Raw genomic sequence first — 22,215 nt, forward strand, 5'->3', positions numbered from 1 at the left:
TCGGCCACCTGTCCACGTGGGCGAGCACAGGTGCCCACCTCCCACCCCACCAGCGAGCACAGGCGCGCCCACCCGCCCCGCCCCCGCAGCCGCCCCGGAGCAACAGCTGCGCGGCCCCGCGCTTCCTGCTCACTCCCTCCGCCGGGAGGCCTGGGCTCCGCGAAGCCGGGCCTCGGGCGCCGCCTGGCGGGCGCAGGGAAACCCAACAGGCGGGCGGGGCTCGGGAGGAGGTGCGCGACCCGCTAAGGAGACTTCAAGGTCAGGGAGGTGCTGCAGCGGAAGGGCGGGCGGGCGGAGCTGTTTAGGGTCCTCCCTCTTCACCCGGCCTGGCAGGCCCCCCAGGGCAGGTGGGAGTGGGGGTCAGACCAGCTTCTTGGGGTCTCACTGGAGGGACCCCCTGGGTACCCTCTGCAGACTGCCAGGACACAGGTCTAGCCCCTGGGCAGGCAGTCGTGGTCAAAGCCACCAGGCCAGGTTTGGTGGAGCTACTGTGGGCTGGGCCTGGGGTGGGGGCTCCCCCGGAAGTGCCCGGCCCCAAAGGGTCACTGGTACCTGGCTCTCTGGTCCAGGATGCAATTCTGCATCCCTAGTGGCTTCCCCCACAGCACAGCCTGTCCCTCCCCCCCGCCCCCCAACCTCAGAGGCTTTGCACTGGCTGCTGGTCAGCCTGCACCCTACCCCGCCCACAGGCCCTGACCCACAGGCAACCCCTGGGCCACGCTGGTCCCAGGACCCCTGCCCTTCCGTTGAGTGGCCTGGTCGGGTGAGGGCGGGAAGATGGAACCTGGGTTCCCAGAGAAAGTAAGGCATGTGGACCCGGGAGCTGAGGGCCACGCAACCCTGCCTGAGCCTTCAGGGTGGGCGGCATCATGAGGCCAGCACCCAGTGCCCAGACCAGACCTCAGGCCCCAGAGCCAGCAGCAAGGGCCTCGCTGCCCCAGGCTCGGGGACGTGCCCGGCCTCCGTGCCCCGGCGCCCAGCAGCCTGAGAGGACTGGGAGCGGGAAATGGCTGGAGGGCGGAAAGGTTCCTGTACCCATTAACCAGCACTGGCCGAGACCGCGGTGACGAGGAGGGAGGCGGTTCGTGTTTGGCAGACCAGGAGCCGGGGGCCTGGCAGCCGGCAGGGCTGAGCGCTGAGGGCAAGCCCCCGCTCGCTTGGAGGACGAGCTGGAGGCCCATCTCCAGCCGGAGTTCCAGGACTCGGGCAGAGGAGGCTGCACGCTGCGCTTTAGTTTCCTGTGAAGGGTGTCGGGTGCTGGGCCGCCCAGAAGCGGCCTGAGCTCCGCACTGCCACGCGGGCACGCACGGGGGCTTTCACGCACCCGAGGCCAGACTGCGCCCCAACGGTCCTGACCAGCCTTAGGGGCAGTGCCTGTCCTGCCTGCCGTCGGTATTCACGCTCAAGCACGCGTCCCTTACCGCCTCACGCGTGGCTTCTTCGGGGCAGCAGCGTGATGGCATGTGAACCTGTCCAACGTGCTTCTTTCCACGTGTGCGCCCGCGTTTGCGTGGCCGGGGGTTGCCTCGCTCCTCTCCGCTCCCCTGGAGGACAGCAGGCGGCCAGACCAGAGGACCTGCAGGAAAGGCCAGGACTAGACAAACTTCACTGCTGTCACGTGACGAGTTTTCAACAGACAGACAGACAATTGCTCAGGCAACTGGACGGAGACGGAGAGGGTCCTCTCTGCGAGGGGGGGGGGGGGGGGGAGTGTTAGGGAACCCCGCTGGCGGCGCGTTTCAGAGGCCCTGGGAGGACTCAGGGCCAGAGATGCTCCCGTGGTCTGTGGGCTCGGGGGAGATGCGGGTAAGGCCGGTCTCCCGGGGCGTGGCAGCCCTTCCCCACTCCCCGGTCCTGGTTGTTTAAATGGGAACGTTACCCCTTCCCTGTGACGGGACCCCAAGGCTCCTGCCCCCAGCTGGAGCTGGCAGCCCACCGGGGCCTGGCCCATCCCCGTCAGTGAAGGTGACAGAAGAACAGAACTCACACCTCAGACTCACACCCTGTCTCGACTGCAAAGATAACTAAGAGGCTTTTTATTTCATTAATAATTAAGGTTATGCTAATGTGTCTCAAAATAACCCGAATGTTTAAGACATGCCATTACAATAGTCGTACGGCTACCAGGGGCAGGACCCACACACTGGAATACACACCTTATCAGACAGCAAGTCAAGGGCAGGTGTGGCTCCAATTATTAAAGTGCCAGACGGAAAGGTGAAAAGCTTTGCTTCAAATAACTGCACAGATAAACTTAGACCCTCAAAAACCAGATGGAAATTGGCAAAATAAAACATGAGAAAAACTGGTTACATTCTCAAACACGCTAAATTACGTTAACTATGTCTCACCAAGGGCTTGAGGAAAACAGCGGTGAATTGTATGTGGTTGACACGCTAATTCCTTTATTTTCGTAACCACTCAGGCTGCCTGTGTCCCTGGTGGACAGAGGCAGCCGGAAAGCAGGCACCCGCTGGCTTTGCATGAACAGAGGCTACACGGAATGCAGACCAAGGCCAGACCCTGGGGGGTGGGCTTTCCTTCCATCACAGATTCTCCTCGTGTCACATCGCAGAAGCGCGTGCCACAGGAGGAACTGAACTGAACGATCACACAGACTCCCTCGGGGGCAGGGAACGCCGACCCTCGCGCGGGCGCAGTGCGGGCAGCATGAGCGGGTAGAGGGGCACAGGAAGGCGCGCCTTACCCACCGCTCACGGTTGGTCGGACTGTTTCCGTGACCACAGTGGCCCGGTGAGCGGTGAGCGATCCCCGAGCAGCAGTCTGGCCACACAGCCCGGAGCTCGGCAGGGCCGGCTCCACCCCCACAGGAAGCGTGGACACAGCCGCGGGCAGCGCTGCTGGCAAAGAACCACCGGTGCGAGCGCGGCCCTGAGCTGCCAGCTCTGACACTGAACACCAAGCGCAGCTGCTGCGGATGTCGGGAGCAAATCAGGGAGGCCCGCTGCCCCAGTGCTCCCACCAGTGCTGGAGGGCACCCTAACACTATGACCCAGAACAGCACCCTAAAAGGACAGGCCAACATGGGCTCCAATAACCTGCACTGGGACAGCCCCCAGCCGCCAGGAGCTGGGGGGCAGGTGGGCGGGCTCACTGCCTGGCACCCGACTGCCCTCTGACCCCACTATCGGCGAGTCCGCTGCAGGAGGAGCTAGCGGGGCTTTAATGATCGGGCGACACTGCGCGGCCAGACCTGCCCAGGCTCCGCCCTCCCTGGGCGTCCAGGGCCGCCCGCACCTGCCCAGGCTCCGCTGTTTACATCGTTACCACACCAGTGGCTGAGGGGGCGGATTTCTCGAGTTCAGGCCACTTGTGAGAGGTGACACCGGGAGCGCTTAGTCACCACGCTCGGACCAACACGTCACCAAGGCGCTTCAGACCTTCGGGAACTGAGTCTTTTGCTTCTTGACGGGCAACCTGGGGTCCTCGGAGAGAATTACAGACACGCGCCCCTCTCAGCAGAGGGAACGGCACTTCCCGCACTCACAGGCCTGGGCCTGGCTGGCTCCCTCAGGCACTAGACACGTCCACGTGCTGGTCACGGGAGCAAGAGGCCCTCTCACTGCCTGGCCGCCGAGGGCGATCAGGCCGATGCTAGTGGCTGACGGCGACCTTCCTCAGCAAGCTGAGTGCCTGCCCACCTCTGTGAGGCAGCACTGGGCCTGCGAGCAGACCCGCCCGGGGCAGTGCCAGTGCCAGGAGCAGCCACCGCACGCTGCGTCCAGACCCGGTCACGCAGGTCCAGAAACCTGACATGGCACCCAGCCTCCAGTCCTCATCCTGCACAGGTCTGGGCGTTTCGTTTCCCTGTTATTTTTTTAAAGGTCCGTTGAAACGTTCCCATCCTTACAAATTACTAAGGAAAACTGTCAGGTCAGGCTTGACAAACAAAACCACGCGGAAGTATCAGCTGGTGTCATCCCTTTTTCAAAGGTTTCTTTGCTATGAATGTTCATAATTTTCTTATGTCACACACAAAGGTAAGACCCCCTCTGCATGCAGAGTGCCTGGGAAACGCCTGTTTTCCAAACGAAAGTTGATGAAAGAACAGACCATCCACAGAAAGTAAAAGCAACCCACCCCAGGACGTTGGGCGGGACCAATCAGGCTTCATGAATGGAACAGTCCTGCTTTATTAGCAGAATAAAACATACTCACTACTTCTGTGCTTGGCCCTTCCTTCTAATCACCCTAAAGCTTCCCTTTCTCACAGCTGTTCTAGTATCAGGCAAGGCGAGGTCTAGTTCTAGGTTCTGAAACATCTGCATTTTCATGCTTTTGCAGCTAAAAATTACAAAGTTAAAAATTACAAAAGCTGCCCCAATGCCATTTTCTGAGTAAGAAACTAACACCACAACGTACAGATCAGATCCCGTGGAAAAGTCAGTGAGCTGTAATGACATTTCTTTTGCGACATCAAAAGCAGCAGGTACGGAATATAATTTGCTGAAATCATAAATACTGAGATTGCAATATGCACGTACAAACCACATTTAGGCTCAGCGCACCGGAAGCCTCCGTAAATACATACACGTCTGGGGAAGTGCCTGCGGGCGTGCGCCCGGCCTCAGTACTCCCACTCGTCCGACTTCAGGTCCAGGAAGCTGAGGATGTTCTGGGCCAGCTTCACGGCCTGCTTCCGGGCCGCCTTGCACTGCTCCTCGCCCTGCGGGTCCACCGCGTCCAGGGCCAGCAGCTGCTTGGTGAGCAGCTCCTCCAGCCGCATGTAGTTCTTGTCAGTCCGGTTCCCGTCAAACAACAGGACTTCTCCCAGGATCTCCGACAGGTGGCCCAGGATGGTCCAGACGGCCCGGTGGGACGGGTGCTCCTCGCACACGAAGGCCTTCCTCTTCTCCAGCGCCTCCTTCAGGTCGATGTGCGTGATGAGGGTCTGCACGGCGATCACCGCCCTCCGCCGGGCCTCCCGGATGCAGGGGTTCTTCTCGAGGCTCACCTCGTCCAGCTGCCCGATCAGGGCCTGCAGCTCCGTCTTGGAGCTCAGGTACAGCTCGGGAGGGTTCTGCGCCTGCAGGAGCTCGTTTTTAATCTCTCTCATTCGCTTGAGGACCTTTTCTATTTTCAGGATGGAATGATTCTGTCCCAGGTCAAACGCATAGGTGGTATCTGCTTCCTCTTCCAAATCCAAATACTTCAGTAATTTGTTGATGTCCTCCACCACCTCCCGGCGGTAATTCCGGATCTCCGTCCGCCCACACACGTCCAGCGCGTCCAGATCCGCGATCAGCCCCGAGAGCACGCACGACAGGTGCTTGCACGTCTCGTTGTTGGCCACGCCCATCAGCAGGGCGATCAGAGTGCCCCTGGCCTTGTTCACCTCGCACATCACGCAGTTGATTTTGGCCACGGAGGGGTGCGTGTCCTCGGAGAGCGGCAGGGACGGCTGCCGCTTCACGCAGTCCTCAATGATCTCCTGCACCGCGCAGATCTTGGTGAGGGTGTGGTAGCGCGCTTTGCGCAGGGACACCTTCCCGCCGGTCTTGACGTGCGTCAGCCTCAGGATGATGTCCTGAATGCCTTCGTCGAACTCCTCCGCCGCGCAGCTGCCGCCGCTGTAGAAGGGCACGATCTGGTCCCGCACCAGGGCCTGGGCCTCCTGGAAGATGTTGTGGATCTCCAGGCGGTGCGGGTGGTTGGCGTTCTGCTCCAGCTCCTTGAGCAGGCGCTCCGTCTCCTGGGCGGCCCGCTTCCGCGCCTGCTGAACGTCCCCCCTCCCTTCCGTGTCCACGGAGTCTATCTCGAAAAGCTGTTTCATCAGCATCCGCTCCAGCTTCTTGTAGTTCTTGTCGTCCGACAGCCCGCTGAAGCCGACCACCTGGGGCTCGATGCTCTTCACCTCCTTCTGGATCTCCTGCAGCCGGCTGATGTTGGGGTGTTGGTTTCCCATATCCATGCTCTGGTTGTGGTCAGTTTCACAAGCCCTGAAGGAGGACAAGAACGCAACTTAGTACACGCAGCGTCCGCAGGAGGGCGACCACAGGTTAGCTCCTTCTAAAATTCTCACTCTGGGAAGCTGTATTCAAAAGGGCTCGTCATTACTGCAGCCCGGAGAATAGCCATGCTCACGTACAGAAAGCAGTCACCGGGCAGGCATGGCTTCGTGACTGAGCGCCGACCTATGAACCAGGAGGTCACGGTTATCATTTCCCACCCAGTCAGGGCACAGGCCCGGGTTCAGGCTTGATCCCCACTGTGGGGTGTGCAGGAGGCAGCCGATCCATGATTCTCTCTCCCCCGCCTCCCGTCCTCTCTGAAATCAATACATATACATATGAAAGAAAAAAAAAGTCACCCCTCCCACACGGTTCAGTGGGTGAGCGGCCTATGAACCAGGAGGTCCGGGTCAGGGCACATGGCAAGCATTGACAATGAATGCACAAAGTGGAACAACAAACCAATGCTTCTCTCTCCCTTCCTCTCTCTAAAATCAATCAATAAGCCCTGGCCGGTTTGGCTCAGTGGACAGAGCGTCAGCCTGGGGACTGAAGGGTTCCAGGTTCGATTCCAGCCAAGGGCACATGCCTGGGTTGCCGGCTGGATCCTCAGTAGGGGGCGTGCAGGAGGCGGCCGGTCAGTGATTCTCTCTCATCATTGATGTTTCTCTCTCTCTCTCCCCCTCTCCCTTCCTCTCTGAAATCAATTAAAAAAAATATTAAAAATCAATAGGTCTTATTTTTAAAGGTGCTTGATCTTAGGGAAAAGAAGTGACTAATGAACTCGTGCTCCTGAAAACAACCTAACCACCCCAATGACCAGGAGCAGGCCGGCGCATGGGGCGGGCAGGAGCTGGGGGTGGGCAGGAGCTGGGCTCGGGGCCGGATGGCAGGCTCCCCGGCTGCACAGGGCGCAGTCGCACCCCGTAAGTGTGGCACCGGCTGTCTGAACTCTCGCGTGGAGAGGGCGCAGGCTCCCCGGCCCTCACCCTGGAAGCTGCTGCTGGCGCCAGCAGCTGGGCCTCCAGCAACAGGTCCACCCCAGCACCGCCCAGGATCCAGGCCCGAGTTTCCGGAAGAACTACCCCGAAGAGAAACAAACACCCCCCAGGCGGCACCAGAGGCCCCACTTCCGGCCCTCTCGTCCCCCCCTCCCAGCATCCCGCACCCCTTCCCCGAGGGGCAGGAAGCTCCACAGGAAAAGGGAGGGCGCGACAGGGTCCGGGCTCTGGAGGCCGGTACCTCCCGGGCCCCATCATGCCCCCGCCGCCCCCCCCTAATGTGACGGCAGTGACCTCCTCCGTCGCCAGCCTCCCTCGGGCCCAGAGCGGCGGGAGGCACGTTCTCAGGCCCCTGGGCCTCCGAAAAGCTGCTGGAGGGTGGAGGAGGGAGGATGGAATATCCCCGGAACCCGATCCCCGGGGGTCCGAGCCAGGAGCCCGCCCCAGGCCTCGCTCCTCCGCTCCCGGCCCCCCGGCGCGTTACCCAGAGAAGGTCTAGCGGGCGGGCGGCTCCCGCAGGCGAGTGGCGAGGTGGAAGGTCAGCCCTTCACGGGGTGCGGCGCCGGAGCTGGGCCCCCCGCGGCATCCCTCGCGCCCCTCCCGGCTGGGTCTGAGCGGGGCAGCCGGTCAAGGGGCCGGCGGCGGCGGCGGCAGCTACTGGCTGCAGCGGCCGCTCCGGGCGTGTCCCCCGGGTCCCCGACGCGGCCACCGGCCTGACCTCACAATGGCCGCGCGGGGAGGGGGCGCCCCGGCCCGGCCGGGAGTGAGTGAGCCGGGGAGGGCGCAGGGGGGCCGGCCCGGCGCCGGGAGCCTGGCTCGGAGGCCCGGCCCGCCGGCCGCGTTGGGTCCGGGGCCGCCGCCGAGGGGGCCCGCGCCGCGCTCACCTGTGCCGCCCGCGCCATCGCGCGCCCCGCCGCCGACGCCCTGAGACTCCGCGGCTCCCGCCGGCGTCCGGCCCCGCGGCCCCGCCCCGGGCCGACCGCCGCGGCCCCTGGGAAAACGGCCTCCGGCGCCCGCCCGCCGCCCCCGCCGCCCCCGCCACCGGCCGCCGCGCGCAGCCGCCCGGAAAGGCCGCGGCCCAGGACCGGCCGCCGGGACCCCCGCGCCGTCGCGTCGCCGCCGCCGCCGCCGCCCGGCCCATCGGGGGAAGCGCACGGTCGGCCCGCCCCCTGCGACCTGCGACCTGCCGTCAAGCAGCCCCGCGCGCTGTCGCGACTCTGCCGTGCGCCGCGGGCGCCGGGTCGTGGCCCATGGCGGCCTGGCGGGTCCTCGGGAAGCGCCGGCTCCCAACGCTCGGCCGCGCCTTTGCGGCCCGCAGCTGTCGGCTCGCCCCGGAGCGCGGCGCCGAGTGCGGGGAGGCCGCGCGGAGCCGGGTGAGTGGGGCCGGGAGGGGGGACCGCCCGCGGGGACGCTCAGGCCGCGCCCCCCGTCACCTGTGCGCCCCTCAGGGACACCGTGCTCCCCGCGCACCTGTGCGGGCCCCCCCCCCCTTGGACACCGTGCGTCCCGCACGCTGCGGCCCCGCGGCGGCTGCTGAGCCCGGGTCCCGCGTAGCCCTGGGTCCGAGGGAGCCGACGCACTTGGCGCAGAGACGGGGAGTCGTGCTCACCCCGAGGGCGGCCATCCCTGTGGCGGGAGAGCCTTCCTGCGCGCGGCATGGGCGGTTTCCTGGCTTATCGGCTTCGTCGAGATGAGGAGGGTTTCGCCCCGGCCTGTGTGGCTCAGTGGGGAGAGCGTCGGCCCTTGGACGGAAAGGTCCTGGGTTCGATTTTGGCCCAGGGCGCGCACCTGGGCTGCAGGCTCCTCCCCGGCCCGGGGGCGGGGCGGGGGGCGTGCAGGGGGCAGCCCATCCCCGTGTCTCTCCACGTCGCTGTTCCTCGCGTCTCGCCCCCACTTCCTGCCCCTGAGGAGTCAATGGAGGAACATCCGCGGGTGAGGATTAGGGTGAGGATTAGCCGCTGCAACAACGGGGTTCAGTGCCTTCTCGCCGCCGCCCGCGGCCGCTGTGTCTGCGTTTCTCTTCCCTGGAAACCGCGCTGGTTGGCACGTTCCTGGCCGCCGAGGTGAGCCTGGCGGCGGGAAGGCAGGCGGTCCGTTAGCGCATCTTCTGGGAAGCGGTTCATTTGGAGTCAAGGCCTTTATTCCAGCGCACATGCAAGTGTTGGCTCCCGGCTGGGGGTGGGTTGCAGCTAAAACGTTTAAATGAAGCATGCAAATAGGGCCACCAGGTTCACCAACATGCACACACGGCCACCAGGTTCACCAACATGCAAATAGGGCCACCAAGTTCACTAACACCACTGGGGGAGGCTGGGTGTGCCTGCTTTACAGACGGATGAAAAAAGCCCATTTTAAGAATCCCAGGATGTGCCTTTCTGGATATTTTCGCTCCTCTGGGTCTGTTGTTACTAACAGTGTTTTGAAGTTCTGCCTCTTAGTCTTTTAAATGATCATTATTATTTGTTTGGTCTGCAGGCCAACTCCTTACCCACGGAGCCAAACTGGCCAAGGCTCCTTTACAGTTTAGACAAGGAGTTACCAGGGCAACGGGTCCCCCGTCGCTGGGCCTGTGGGCTGGCCCCTGCGACAGTGGTGGCAGCTCTGACCGCTAGTCCTAGAACGTAGGACCCGCCCAGCACCTCACGCTGGGCAGCAGGGTCCCAAGCAGGTGTCTGACAGGCCCGCCCTGGTAGGGCACCGGCGCCGCTTACCGTGGCTGGTCCCAGGAGCAGTCCTCCTGCGCTCTCAGGCTGCGAACCCTCAGAGGTGGCGATTGTGATGACCAGGAAGGGGGCCTGAGCCGTGAGCCAGGCCTTGCCCGGGTCCAGCATTGTGACTGGTGGTGTTTTAGGATGTGGGCCTCAGCATGCCAGGTACGGCCCGGCCTGGGGCGGAGAGAACAGCTCTCAGCCAGGGCAGGGGTGTGTCCTGAGTGTTTGGTCCCCTTTGTGTGCTGCCTGGCAGGTAATTAAGCTCCTGCAGCACCAGAGATCTTGTCTTTCAGGCTTTGATTTTAAACATCCGGTCTTCTTCAGAGTCACAGGTGGTGAGCCTTTTGTTTTATTTATCTGAGTAGATATACTTTAATCCTGTGTGTCTAGTTCAGCCTGCATATTCTTTCTTTGAAAAATATTTTTTTAATGATTTCAGAGAGAGGGGAGAGGGAGAGAGAGATGGAAACATCAATGATGAGAGAGAATCATGGATCGGCTGCCTCCTGCACGCCCCACACCGGGGATCGAGCCTGCAACCCAGGCATGTGCCCTTGACCGGGAATCGAACCCTGACCTCCTGCTTCATAGGTCGATGCTCAACCACTGAGCCACGCCGGCCGGGCCAGCCTACATATTCTTCATTCGTCCTTGTCCTGCCCTGAATGAAGGAGCCCTCTTCTGGGACCTGATTGGGGTGCGGGGGTCCTTTTCTGTGGGGCTAGTTTGCCTGGCATCCGGCGAATAGGAGGCTGGGCCTCCCACCCCAGGAGGAAGCGGCTTTCGGTTCGGTTCCCATCTCAGAGAACACCCCGCACTCTGTCCTGCCAGGTTTTGTTCTCTCATCTTTGCCTGTTGTTTCCCCAGCGGCCAGCAGTGCAGCCCGGACTCGGAAATGGCTCTGCGCTGTGGACGGGCACTTTGGGGGCGCGCCTGGGGAACCCTCTCAGCTTCCAGCAGGGGGCCCAGGGTGGGCTGTGCTGGGGGACCTCAGGGACCCGCTGTGGAGCAGGGGTGGGAGCAGGGCGGAGCAGGGCGGAGCAGGAGAGGCGGGTGTGCAGCGGCCCAGCTGGTCGTTTACAGGCAGAGAGGAAGGCTGAGGCCTGGTCTACGGGCAGGAGCGCAGGGCCTCGGGCGGGACTGCTAATCCCTGCTTGTCTCCCGTCTTAGAAGCTGTGCTGTGCGAACCATCAATTACAGCAATTATCCAAACCTCAAAGGGATTTTTCCTTTTACTGAAGGACTTTTTCCTCCCCCAAGTGCCTTCTTCCTTTAAATAGCAGCGCTTGAGTGAACAGACGGGTCATCTGGTTGTTTTTCTTTGTTAATCTTCACCCGAAGATATTTTTTCCATTGATTTTTAGAGAGAGTGGGAGGGAGGCGGGGAGAGAGAGAGAGGAACATTAATGTAAGAGACACATCGATTGGTTGCCTCCTACACACACCCCGGCTAGGGCTGGGGATCAAACCTGCAACCCAGGTACGTGCCCTTGACCAGGAATTGAGCCCGAGACCTTTTGGAGCGCAGCCGATGCCCTAACCACTGAGCCACCGGCCAGGGCCAGCCGATCCGTTTGCAGAGGAGCAGAGAGCGGGTAACCCCCACCGCCGCTGAGAGGAAATCTCTGCGGTTCTGATGGAGAACTGCCGACGGTTGGGAGTATGTCGGAGCTCACCTGGAAAGGAGGGGTCCAGCAGAGTGGGAGGGAAACGCGGAGTCACTGGCGCCGGCCCCTCAGCTCCCTCTGTGCTGTGCAGGTCGGGGAAGCCATCATTGTGGGCGGCGCCCTCCACGCCTCCTGCAGGGAACCTGTCGGGAAGAGCCGGGTGCCCCCTGGGTGGTGGTGAGCCGGGTACAGCACGTCGGGGTGGGATCGCCCGCCTCGCGGCTGGCAGGGCCGGCCTCCCCGCTGAGGCGCAGCTGCCCCGGTCCCAGTCCCCCGCCGGGAAGGAGGCCTGGGCCTGGGCCTGTGCCTGTGCCGGACGAAAGCCCGCGGCCAGGCCGCCAGCTCTGCTCTGCCTCCGCTCACCGCTGCCGGGCCGGAGTCGCCTCCGGCTCCTAAGACTATCCGAGCCTCCCGGATGCCAGGCTGTGGGGAGAAGTCCAGCGACAAAGGGGCTTCTGCTTCACAAACACGCAGGAAAGTGTGGTGGCTGGACATCGGTCTTGGAATGACGGGAACATTTTATTTATTTATTTAAAAATATATTTTATTGATTTTTACAGAGAGGAAGGGAGAGGGATAGAGAGTTAGGAACATCAATGAGAGAGAAACATCGATCAGCTACCTCCTGCACACTCCCTATTGGGGATGTGCCCGCAACCCAGGCACATGCCCGTGACCGGAATCGAACCTGGGACCCTTCAGTCCACAGGCCGACGCTCTATCCACTGAGCCAAACCAGTTAGGGCAACGGGAACATTTTAAAGACCCACGGGTTACGGCCCTGCCCCTGCCTGCTCAGAGGACTCTTGGGCCCGCCCCGAGGATGAGGATGAGGAGGACTGTCGGGTCTTAGCAGATGGGTGTCTTCCTTCCTTCCCCCAGGGCCACGCGCTCCCGTGGCAAGAAGGCCTTCAGTCCCTTCCGGCCAGCCCTGCCCTTGGGACTTTCTGCTTTGGCGGTGCCTCTGGGTGGCCCAGCTTGACTTCCCAGTGACACGAGAGGGACCTTAGCAGCACTGGACAGAAGAATGATAGTGTAGGAAGGTGCTTGAGTCTGCAGGAGGGAGGGAGCGCAGGGTGGCAGTCACACTGAACGAGGCGGCGGGTGCCAGCGTCCGAGTGGGGGTGAGCGGTGTCACCGTGACCGCCGCAGCGACAGCCATGGCTAGACCTCCCCCCTCTCCCTCCCGCCACTTTCGGAAGCAGGTCAGCCTGGCTCCCCACTTCCCTGCAGCTCTGACCTGTCCGCTTGCACAGCGGCCCCTCCCCGCACAGGGCGTACGACCGAACACTCCACTCCCGTGGTCTGCTTCTCTGAGAGTTACAGAAACTTGGAGACGTGTCAATCAGCTATGGAAAAACACTCTTTTAAAAATACATATATGTATGTCTATGTATAGGTATGTTTTCACCGAGGATACTTTTCCATTGATTTTTAGAGAGGAAGAGACAGAGAGAAACATCGATGTGCATGAGCTGACCCGGGAGGAATCCAACCCAGGACCTTTCAGTCCACAGGCCAGCACTCTATCCACTGAGCCAAATCAGCTAGGGAGATATATATAGATAGATAGGTAGATAGATAGATAGATATAGATATAGATATAGATATAGATATACATACACACATACACACACACACACATATATTTATACTAGGGGCCCAGTGCACAAATTTGTGCACCTTGAAAGGAACTGTGGGCCATGAGGCTGCAGTGGGCACAGGGGCAGGTCTCGGCCCATCCTTCACACCCCTGCCTGGCCCTTCCCACCAAGGCCCTGGTCCCCTGTCTGCTGGCAGCCCTACTCCCGCTGCTGCTGCTCACACCCGCTGATGGCGCAGAGCGACTGGGGCCTACGCCAGCAGTGGGTGTGAGTGGCAGCTGCTGCCCTGATTGCCCCTCAGGAGCAGGGGGAGGTGGAGAAGTCCTCAGGGGCGATCAGGGCCAACAGCCATAGCTCGCCCCACTGACGGCGCCGAGTGGGTGTGAGCGGCGGTGCCAGCTGCGGGTGGGACCACAGTGTGCAGGAGCAAAGAATTTTCAGTCACCACCAGAGGCTCGCCCCAATGACAGCGACCAGCGCCCCCACTCACCTGCTCCACCATCCCACCGCAGCCGACGCTCGCTGTGTCTGTGCTCTGCCGCCTGCCGCGATGGCCACCATGTTCAGCGTGCACCCTTAGTGGTCAGCGCATGTCATAGTGACCGGTTGTTTGGTTGTTCCGTCGTTCGGTCTATTTGCATATTAGGGGATTTTATGTATATATATATATATATATATATATATTAATCTTTGTCTGAGGATATGTTTTTATTGATTTTTAGAGAGAGGAAGGGAGAGAGAGAAACATCCATGGTTGCCTCCCATACATCCCTGGCGAGGGATCGAACCCACGACCCTTGGTGTACAGGACGACACTCCAACCCCTGGCCAGGGCAGTGATCCTGGCTCGCTCAGAGCTCCTGGGCATCCCGAGGCTAGTTCGTCAGGAGATGCCGTGTCTAGTTAAACTCTGGTCCATGTCTGTCCATCAAATCGTTCATCTCAATCAAGCTTTTGGAAGATGATGTGGACTTTAGTTGGCTGTCGAGTGCAATTTATGTACAGTAAAGTGAATGCACCCATGTTACTTGTGCATTTGGTGAGTTGTTTTGTTTTTTTAAAAAAAATATTTTTATTGATTTCAGAGAGGAAGGGAGAGGGAGATAGAAACATCAATGAGAGTCACGGATCGGCTGCCTCCTGCACGCCCCCTACTGGGGATGGAGTACATCTCGATAGCATTTGGAATCTTAGATGTGTGTGTGTGTGTGTGTGTAAGCAGTGTCAGTAGGTGAGAAGTGGCCCCTCACTGAGGTTTTTGGTTTGCATTTCCCTACTTGTGTTAAGCATTTTAAAAAATATATTTGTATTGATTTCACAGAGGAAGGGAGAGAGAGAGAGAGATAGAAACAACAATGATGAGAGAGAATCATGCGGCCGCCTCCTGCACACCCCACACTGGGGATCGAGCCCACAACCCGGGCCTGTGTCCCGACTGGGAATCGAACCCTGACCTCCTGGATCATAGGCCGACGCTCACCCACTGAGCCACGCCGGCCGGGCTAGACATGTTTTTATGTGCTTGTTGCTGTCTCTGTATCTTCAGAGAAACTTATTTAGCGATTTTGCCCATTTTCCCACCTGGTTGTCTGTTTTGTGGCTGAGTTTGGAGAAGTGTGTGGATGTGAAACCAGACGCCCAGCTTGCCGTGTCTCCCTCCCCTGGGCCGTCTCCCTCCCGGCAGGGTCCCGGGCAGCACAGCCTGTAGCTCGGGGCAGCCGGTCACTGGCTCTTGTTTCAGGGATTGTGGCTTTGGTGTCGAAGACGTGTTTGCCGTCTCTGAGGCTGTACGTCTGCGACTGCATTTTACCAGTTCTGTAGCTTCAGATTGTACATTCAGGTCTCCGACGGCTCTGAGGGAATGTCGGCACCTGGTGCAGAGCTCAGGCGGAGGTCTTGTGCAGGAGGGCTCCTTCCTCCGCCCTGGTGAGGTGTCTGGGTAGCTGATGGTGTCTTTACCATCGTCCTTCCAAAGCGGGACGCGCGGGCCTGACGCTGCCGGTTCGCTGAGTCGCGTGTTAAAATAACCCCTGCGTTCTGTGCTGTGCCAGGTCTCCAGGTTCTGCCCTCCCAGGACATCGTGCCACGACTGGATCGGACCCCCAGATAAACACTCAAACCTGCGGCCCGTTCACTTCCACGTCCCCGAGGACGAGTCCGCAGCGGAACAGAAGCTCCGGGAACTCCGGCAGGAAACGCAGGAATGGAACCAGCAGTTCTGGGCCAACCAGAACGTGACTTTCCGCAAGGTCAGTCCGCGGCCGGGCTGAGCGGGAACGCGGCTGGCCGCCGGGGGGCGCTGTGTCCCCGGTGTTCGCTCTGCCTTTCAGGGCCGGTGTCCTGTCCTCTGGCCCGCGAGATGCCCCAGGGGCCTCGCTCTGGTTTACAGCCGCTGACCCGGCGGCGGGATTGGTTCGGTTCTGTCCACGCCATTTCCAGAACCTATGGACGAGGGTATTTGTGGGGTTTTTGGTGTGTTTTTGTTTCTGTTGATCCTCATCCGGAGGACATTTTTCCATTGATTTCTAGGGAGAGTAGGAGAGAGAGGGAAAGAGAGAGAAACATGGACGTGAGAGAGACACATCGGTGGGCTGCCTCCTACATGAGCCCCGACCAGGGCCCGGGCCAGGGAGGAGCCTGCAGCTGAGGTACATGCCCTTGACCAGGGTGGAACCTGGGACCCTTTGGGGTGCCATTTTCAGTTTTCTGAGGAAACTCCATACTGTTCTCCACAGTGGCTGCTATGCATATACTTATTAAATCAATATATAACTACATGAAAAATGTCCACCAGCCCTGGCCGGTGTGGCCCAGTGGATAGAGCGTCAGCCTGCGGACTGCAGAGTCCCAGGTTTGATTCTGGTCAGGGCACATGCCTAGGTTTCCGGCTTGATCCCCAGTGGGGGTGTGCAGGAGGCAGCCAATCAATGATTCTCTCTCATCATTGATGTTTCTGTCTCCCTCTCCTTTCCTCTCTGAAATCAAAAATATATATTTAAAAAAATCCATCGGCCGGTTTGGCTCAGTAGTTAGAGTGTTGGCCCTCAGCTACAGGTTCATGGGTTTGATTCCCAGTCAAGAGCATGCACCTGGGTTGAAGGTTCGATCTCTGGCCCCGGTTGGGGCGCATGCAGGAGGCAACCAATTGATGTGTCTCCCTCACATCGATGTCTCTCTCTGCCTGTCTGTCTGTCTCCTCCCCCTCCCTTCCACTCTCTCTAAAAAAAAAAAAAAATCAATGGAAAAACCATCCTCAGTGAGGATTAAATAAATAAATAAACAAACAAGCACAACACTTTTAACTAAATTGAGACATTTGAAAACTGGCCCTTCCTTCCTTCCTTCCTTCCTTCCTTCCTCCCTTCCTCCCTTCCTCCCTTCCTCCCTTCCTTGCTTTCTTTCTCCAGAGCGCTGGGGCTGTGTCCCGCCAGGGGGGACACGGGGTGTGGGGGCAAAGGGGGTCTAATAGGGGTCTGGGGCGGTGTCCCACCGGGGGGACACGGGGAGGCAGAGGGGGTCTGATATTTGTCTTTTTTTAGGAAAAAGAAGAATTTATTCACTCAAGACTAAAAGCAAAGGGCCTGGGCCTGAGAACTGAATCAGGTGAGTTCGTTTGTTCTTTTTCTTGCTTAAGTAACGGCATGAGGAGCTCAAAAGGAGAGAGTTCAGGGGGCGGGGCAGGCGCCCAGGGACTCATTGGCAGCCCTGCCTCCCCTGCTCCCTCCACTCTCTGCGAGGTTGCCCTCCACTGACCCCGCTCATTCCCAGCGCGTGGCCTCCTCCGCCCTCTGGCACCAGCTCCTGGTCTGGGGGGGTCCCAGACTCCCGTGAGCGAAACGGGGAGGCCCCCTCCAAGTGTCCCGCCTTTGTCTCCATGCCCGGCTACCTCGCAGCGTCTCTGCTTTCCCTGTGCTTTAACCTGGCGGTAGTGCCGCCTGTTGGTTCTCTGCCCGTTGCAGTGACTTCCTCGTGGGTGTGGCCGGCCTGTAAGTGGGGTGGGCAAGCTTTTCTGTAACCGGCTGCAGGGTAAGGAGCTAGTCCGGGGGCCCGGGGTCTGCCTCCCTCCGCAGCTGTGCCGTGTGCCGAGGGGCCAGTGTGCCCAGCAGGCACCGCTGACAGTCCCGGCTGCAGTCGGCAACGCCCGCCCCAAACCCACTCTTGGCAGCACAGCCAGGCGTCCCACCCACAACCAGTCCGACAGCGCGCCCAGCCGGCTCCATCCCCGCCCTCCCTGCCGCCCCCATGCCCGGTGCTCTGACCTGGCAGCAGAGGGGCCCAGGACTCCCGGTCCTTCCGCCTCAGGCCCGCTGGCCCCGCCCCGCACCTCCTCGGCTGCCTCTGCCTGTTTATAGCTCCCGGTGCGAGGAGGCAGCCAGCACAGGCTGGCCCCGGGTCAGGCCAGTGGGGCGGCCCTGGACAGCAGAGGGCCAGGCTGGGGTTGTGTTGAAGGAGCGTGGCTGCTGCCATGGAGACGGGGCTGGGCACAGTGCGAGGACAGCGCCTGAGGAACCGTCTGCGTCCAGGAGACAAGTTCAGCGTGGACAGCAGGGTGGGGCAGGGTGGGACGGTGGGACGCTGGTTTCCAGTAAACGTGGGTGAGTTAGTGGTCCGCCCATCTTTTTTTTTTTTAATTGATTGATTGATTTGAGAGAGAGAAACATCAGTTAGTCGTCCCACTTACTTACACACTCAGTGGTTGCCGCTTGTGTGAGCCCCGGCCAGGGACTGAGCCGACCTGGGCGTATGGGCGATGCTCTAACCACCCAGCCACCTGCCAGGGCTCTTTCTTTTCTTTCCTTTTTAAAGAGCATTTTATGAGTTTATTTGAGTCAAACTGACCACATTGCCAGGAAGTAAGATCTCAAACGCTCTTCTCCCTCTTACATTTACTTCTCCGTCTTTTATTCTTCTTGATGCTATTGTAAAAGGAATAGTTTTTCTAGCTTCATTTTCAGATTGTTTGTTGCTGGTGTATAGAGATCAGTTGACATTTATATTTTGATCTTGTGTCCTGCAACCTTGCTAGACTTGTTTTTTAGGTCAGTAGTTGTTTGTGGGTTCCTTTCCCTGAAGTATTTGTGTGTAAGTTGAAATTTATTTCCAGGTCAAAAGGCAACACTGAATGCAGAAGAAATGGCTGACTTTTATAAGGAATTTCTAAGTAAAAATTTTCAGAAGCACATGCATTATAACAGGTAGGTGTTTCCTTTTTTCTTATTGCTCCCCCGAGGACATTTTTCTATTGATTTTTAGAGAGAGTGCAAGGGAGGGGGAGAGACAGAAAGAGAGAAAGATAGATGAGAGAGACATCGATCAGTTGCCTCCCACAAATGCCCTGACTGGAATCAGGGATTGAGCCTGCAACTAAGGTACGTGCCCTTGACCAGAATCGAACCCGTGACCCTTCAGTCCACAGGCCAATGCTCTATCCACTGAGCCTCACCAGCTAGGGCTATTAGGACCTATTGATGAGTAGTCATTCATTCTATCAGATGCAGTGGCGGTATTGTGGTGATGTGTTTTTAGAGAAGGTTTAATGGTACATAATGGTGTGTATTTCAGGTGAAATGATAGGATGTGATGTTTGAGATTTGCTTTATTATTTATTTTAATATACATACTAGAGGCCTGGGGGTTCCCTCAGTCTGGCCTGTGCCCTCTCGCAGTCCGGGACCCCTTGGGGGATGTCCACCTGCCGGCTTACATGGGGAGCGGGCCTAAGCCAGCAGGCGGACATCCCCTGAGGGGTTCTTAGCACTGCCGTGGAGGTGGGAGAGGCTCCGGCCACCACTGCTGTGCTTGCCAGCCATGAACCCGGCTTCTGGCTGAGTGGTACTCCCCCTTTGGGAGCGCACTGACCACCAGGGGGCAGCTCCTGTGTTGAGTGTCTGCCCCCTGGTGGTCAGTGTGCGTCATAGTGACCGGTTGTTCCGCTGTTCGGTTGATTTGCATGTTAGCCTTTTATTATATAGGATTTTTTTATTTCAGAGAGGAAGAGAGAGAGAGAGAGAGAGAGAGAGAGAGATAAAAACATCAATGACGCCCTAACTCAGCAGTTCTCAACCTGTGGGTCGCAACCCCTTTGGCGGTCGAACGACCCTTTCACAGGGGTCGCCTAAGACCATCCTACATATCAGATATTTACATTACGATTCATAACAGTAGCAACATTACAGTTATGAAGTAGCAACGAAAGTAATTTTATGGTTGGGTCACAACATGAGGAACTGTATTTAAAGGGCCAGAGGTTGAGAACCACTGCCCTAACTATTTTGGCTCAATGGATAGAGTGTCAGCCTGCGGACTGAAGGGTCCCAGTTTCGATTCCGGTCAAGGGCATGTACCTTGGTTGCGGGCACATCCCCAGTAGGGGGTGTGCAGGAGGCAGCCAATCGATGTTTCTCTCTCATCGATGTTTCTAACTCTCTATCCCTCTGCCTTTCTCTCTGTAAAAAATCAATAAAAATATATTTAAAAATGAAAGAAAGAAAGAAAAGAAACATCAATGATGAGAGAGAATCACGGATCAGCTGCCTCCTGCACACCCCCTACTGGGAATCGAGCCTGCAACCCAGACATGTACCCTGACTGGGAATCGAACCTGGGACCTCTTGGTTCCTGGGTTGGGCAGCGATTTGCTTTAAAATGTAACAGTGGCGGCATCGCGTGGAGCAGGAGAGGCAGCAACTAGGCCAGTGATGGCGAACCTTCTGAGCTCGGCGTGTCAGCATTTGAAAAACCCTAACTTCACTCTGGTGCCGTGTCACATATAGAAATGTTTTGATCTTTGCAACCGCAGTAAAGCAAAGACTTACATTTTTGATATTTATTTCATATATTTAAATGCCATTTAACAAAGAAAAATCAACAAAAAAATGAGTTCACGTGTCACCTCTGACACGCGTGTCACAGGTTCGCCATCACTGCCCCAGAGCCTGGTGGTGCCGGCCGAGGCTGGGAGCTGGGAGAGCGAAGGTACTGCTGGTGCCGCGGGTGCTCCGAGCCTTACGCTGCTCAGCCGACCGGGAGCAACTTTCTCTGGACCTCGGCGTCCCTCTGAGAGCTGGACGTGTGCTGGTGGCTCTCAGAGCGGAGAGGGCCAGAGCCCGCCCGCTGTCCCCGCGGAAACGGAGAGCCCTCCCTTCCTCCCGACACCTGTCAAGGCTGGTCGTCTGCGTGGGGGCGGCACCTGCTTCTCCTGAAGGCAGAACAGCCTCCTGGGATCTGTGTCGTCGTTTTCCGGGAAGCCTGGCTCACTCGGGGCCCCGTCCCCATTCCTGGCACGTGAAGTGGACGGCAGTGTAAAGAGGGTTCTCACCGGCGTCCCCCCGGCTGTCGCTCATTCTTGCACCGGCTCATTTGGCGGGAGAGCCTGGCACTTGGCCTCCCAGCCTCCAAGGCTCCGCCCCGAGGGTCTGGAATGTGTTCCGCTGTGGACACGGTCCAGCTTCGCCACTCGCTGCCCCCAATGGGGGCATTTGCAAGTGTGAGGCGTTCTGTAAGTCAGTCGCAGGCGAGCAGGCCGGACCGGGGCCCCAGCCCAGTCTTTGTCAGAAGCCGTGGAGCTGCCCCTTCAGAGACCCAACTTCCACAGACGCGCAGGCCACCGCGGGAGCGGGCGGGGCTCTGACGCTGGCAACACCGCCGTAGCGAGCCCCTCACAGGTGCCTTGTTTCATGCTTCTGAGGCAGGTCAGTGCCAAGGTCGCGAGGCCCCCCTCGCTCAGTCACTGTCCCTGCAGGAGACCCTGGGCTGAGAGGCCCCGGCTTCCGAGGGCTCCTCTGCAGGCTTTCAGCAAAAACCAGGCGGCCTGCAGGGGGGCGCCGAGGGGTTGGCCTCACTGGCATCCCTGAGTTGCCTCTTCTCAGCCTGGGGAAGTCCAGGGGGAGGGAGGGAAGGCGTTCAGGGACAGCTTGGCCTTCCTGAGGCCGAGAGAGGAGGGGCAGTCAGGCCACCTGCCTCTCGGTCAGTCCTCAGTGTCCGGCTGGGAGTCACCGCTGTCCGTTCCTCCACAGGGACTGGTACAAGCGTAACTTTGCCATCACCTTCTTCATGGGCAGAGTGGCCCTGGAGCGGGTTTGGAACAAGCTGCGACCGAAGCAGAAGACCAGCAGCTAGGAGCCCGCCGGCCACCCCCACCCGCGCGCCGAGCTTGGCGGAAGCAGCTGGTTCTCGGAGCGTGTTCCCGGGATCCAACCACCTGCCGGTGGCCGGGGTCCCAGCCCTTCTCCCTGGGCCCCGGCTTATGGCAGTGCCAGGCAGCAGGGAGCATGTGGCCCTGGTGCCGGGCCGGGTGGCTCTGTCCCGCCCGGACTCCCGCTGGCTCTGGTCAGAGAAGTGACGTTAAATAAAGCCCAAGCCCTGTGTGCCTGTGTGTTGTGTTTCGAATTCCTCCGATTTGGAGTAGAGAACAGCGCGGCGGGCCTTCCCCTGGCGGCTCGGACGGGAGTGACTGGCAGCTGCTGCAGTGCCCCGGCCTCAGGGACCAGGGACCCGGGACCACGCCCGGGAATGCAGCTGCCCTGCCGCGGGGGCAGACGGGAAGCAGGGGCACCTGGGAGAGCTCCCCGTGTGCTCCCGGGAGGTGCCCCGCCCCTTTTAAATCTTTTAAAGCCAGCACTGTTGGGGGGGGTGTCACACCTGCAGGAGGGGACACGTGCCTGGCAGCCAGGCCACGTCAGTAGCGAGCCACTTGGCAAACAGACGGCTTCTGTTGTTGTTCAATGTTTGTGTTGATTTCAGAGAGAGGAAGGGAGAGGGAGAGGGAAACATCCATAAGAGACATCGACCCGCTGCCTCCTGCACGCCCCCTACTGGTGACGGAGCCTGAAGCCCGGGCATGTGCCCTGACCGGAATCCAACTGGTGACCTCCCAGCGTCTGGGTCGGCGCTCAGCCACTGAGCCACACGGCCAGGGCAGGGTCCCTTCTTGGTTTCTAAACATTTAAGATTAAATGACTAGGAGCCCTGCCCAGTTTGGCTCAGTGGATAGAGCATCGACCTGCGGACTCAAGGGTCCCAGGTTCGATTCCTTGAGGTTCGATTCCAGTCAAGGGCCTGTACCTTGGTTGCAGGCACATCCCCAGTAGGGGATGTGCAGGAGGCAGCTGATTGATGTTTCTCTCTCATCAATGTTTCTGACTCTCTATCCCTCTCCCTTCCTCTCTGTAAAAAATCAATAAAATATATTTAAAATTAAAAAAATAAAATGACTGGGAAATGTCACTTTAAGTCGCAAATAAAAGGAGAACAAATTGTAA

General features: G+C 59.2%; 2 protein-coding genes across 7 annotated transcripts; one reads left to right on the forward strand and one right to left on the reverse strand.

Moving 5' to 3' along the window:
- Nucleotides 1–2,008: 2,008 nt before the first annotated feature.
- BAG5 (BAG cochaperone 5) lies at nt 2,009–8,766 on the reverse strand. 5 transcript variants are annotated; one of them, XR_004967192.1, is made up of 3 exons: nt 6,044–6,215; nt 3,259–5,960; nt 2,009–3,214 (listed from the first exon to the last, which is right to left on the reverse strand). XR_004967192.1 is itself a non-coding variant. In XM_036306462.1 (2 exons), the coding sequence occupies exon 2, from the start codon at nt 5,930–5,932 to the stop codon at nt 4,589–4,591; it is 1,344 nt and encodes a 447-aa protein (XP_036162355.1). In that variant the 5' UTR covers nt 5,933–5,960; nt 8,583–8,766; the 3' UTR covers nt 2,009–4,588. The 5 variants fall into 5 exon arrangements, 4 of the variants coding, with proteins under 4 accessions (XP_036162355.1, XP_036162353.1, XP_036162354.1 ...); XM_036306462.1 differs by lacking the exon at nt 6,044–6,215 and adding an exon at nt 8,583–8,766 and having other exon boundaries at nt 2,009–5,960; XM_036306460.1 differs by lacking the exon at nt 6,044–6,215 and adding an exon at nt 7,858–7,969 and having other exon boundaries at nt 2,009–5,960.
- LOC118655054 (cytochrome c oxidase assembly factor 8) lies at nt 8,174–21,212 on the forward strand. Of its 2 annotated transcripts, none has more exons than XM_036306465.1 (5): nt 8,174–8,346; nt 15,007–15,204; nt 16,495–16,558; nt 18,060–18,150; nt 19,868–20,935. In XM_036306465.1, exons 1-5 carry the CDS (start codon nt 8,224–8,226, stop codon nt 20,013–20,015), a joined length of 624 nt encoding a protein of 207 aa, XP_036162358.1. In that variant the 5' UTR covers nt 8,174–8,223; the 3' UTR covers nt 20,016–20,935. The 2 variants fall into 2 exon arrangements, with proteins under 2 accessions (XP_036162358.1, XP_036162359.1); XM_036306466.1 differs by lacking the exon at nt 19,868–20,935 and adding an exon at nt 20,971–21,212 and having other exon boundaries at nt 8,178–8,346.
- Nucleotides 21,213–22,215: the final 1,003 nt, after the last annotated feature.

This window comes from Myotis myotis, unplaced genomic scaffold (assembly GCF_014108235.1).
Source record: "Myotis myotis isolate mMyoMyo1 unplaced genomic scaffold, mMyoMyo1.p scaffold_m19_p_41, whole genome shotgun sequence".
Classification (NCBI taxonomy): domain Eukaryota; kingdom Metazoa; phylum Chordata; class Mammalia; order Chiroptera; family Vespertilionidae; genus Myotis; species Myotis myotis.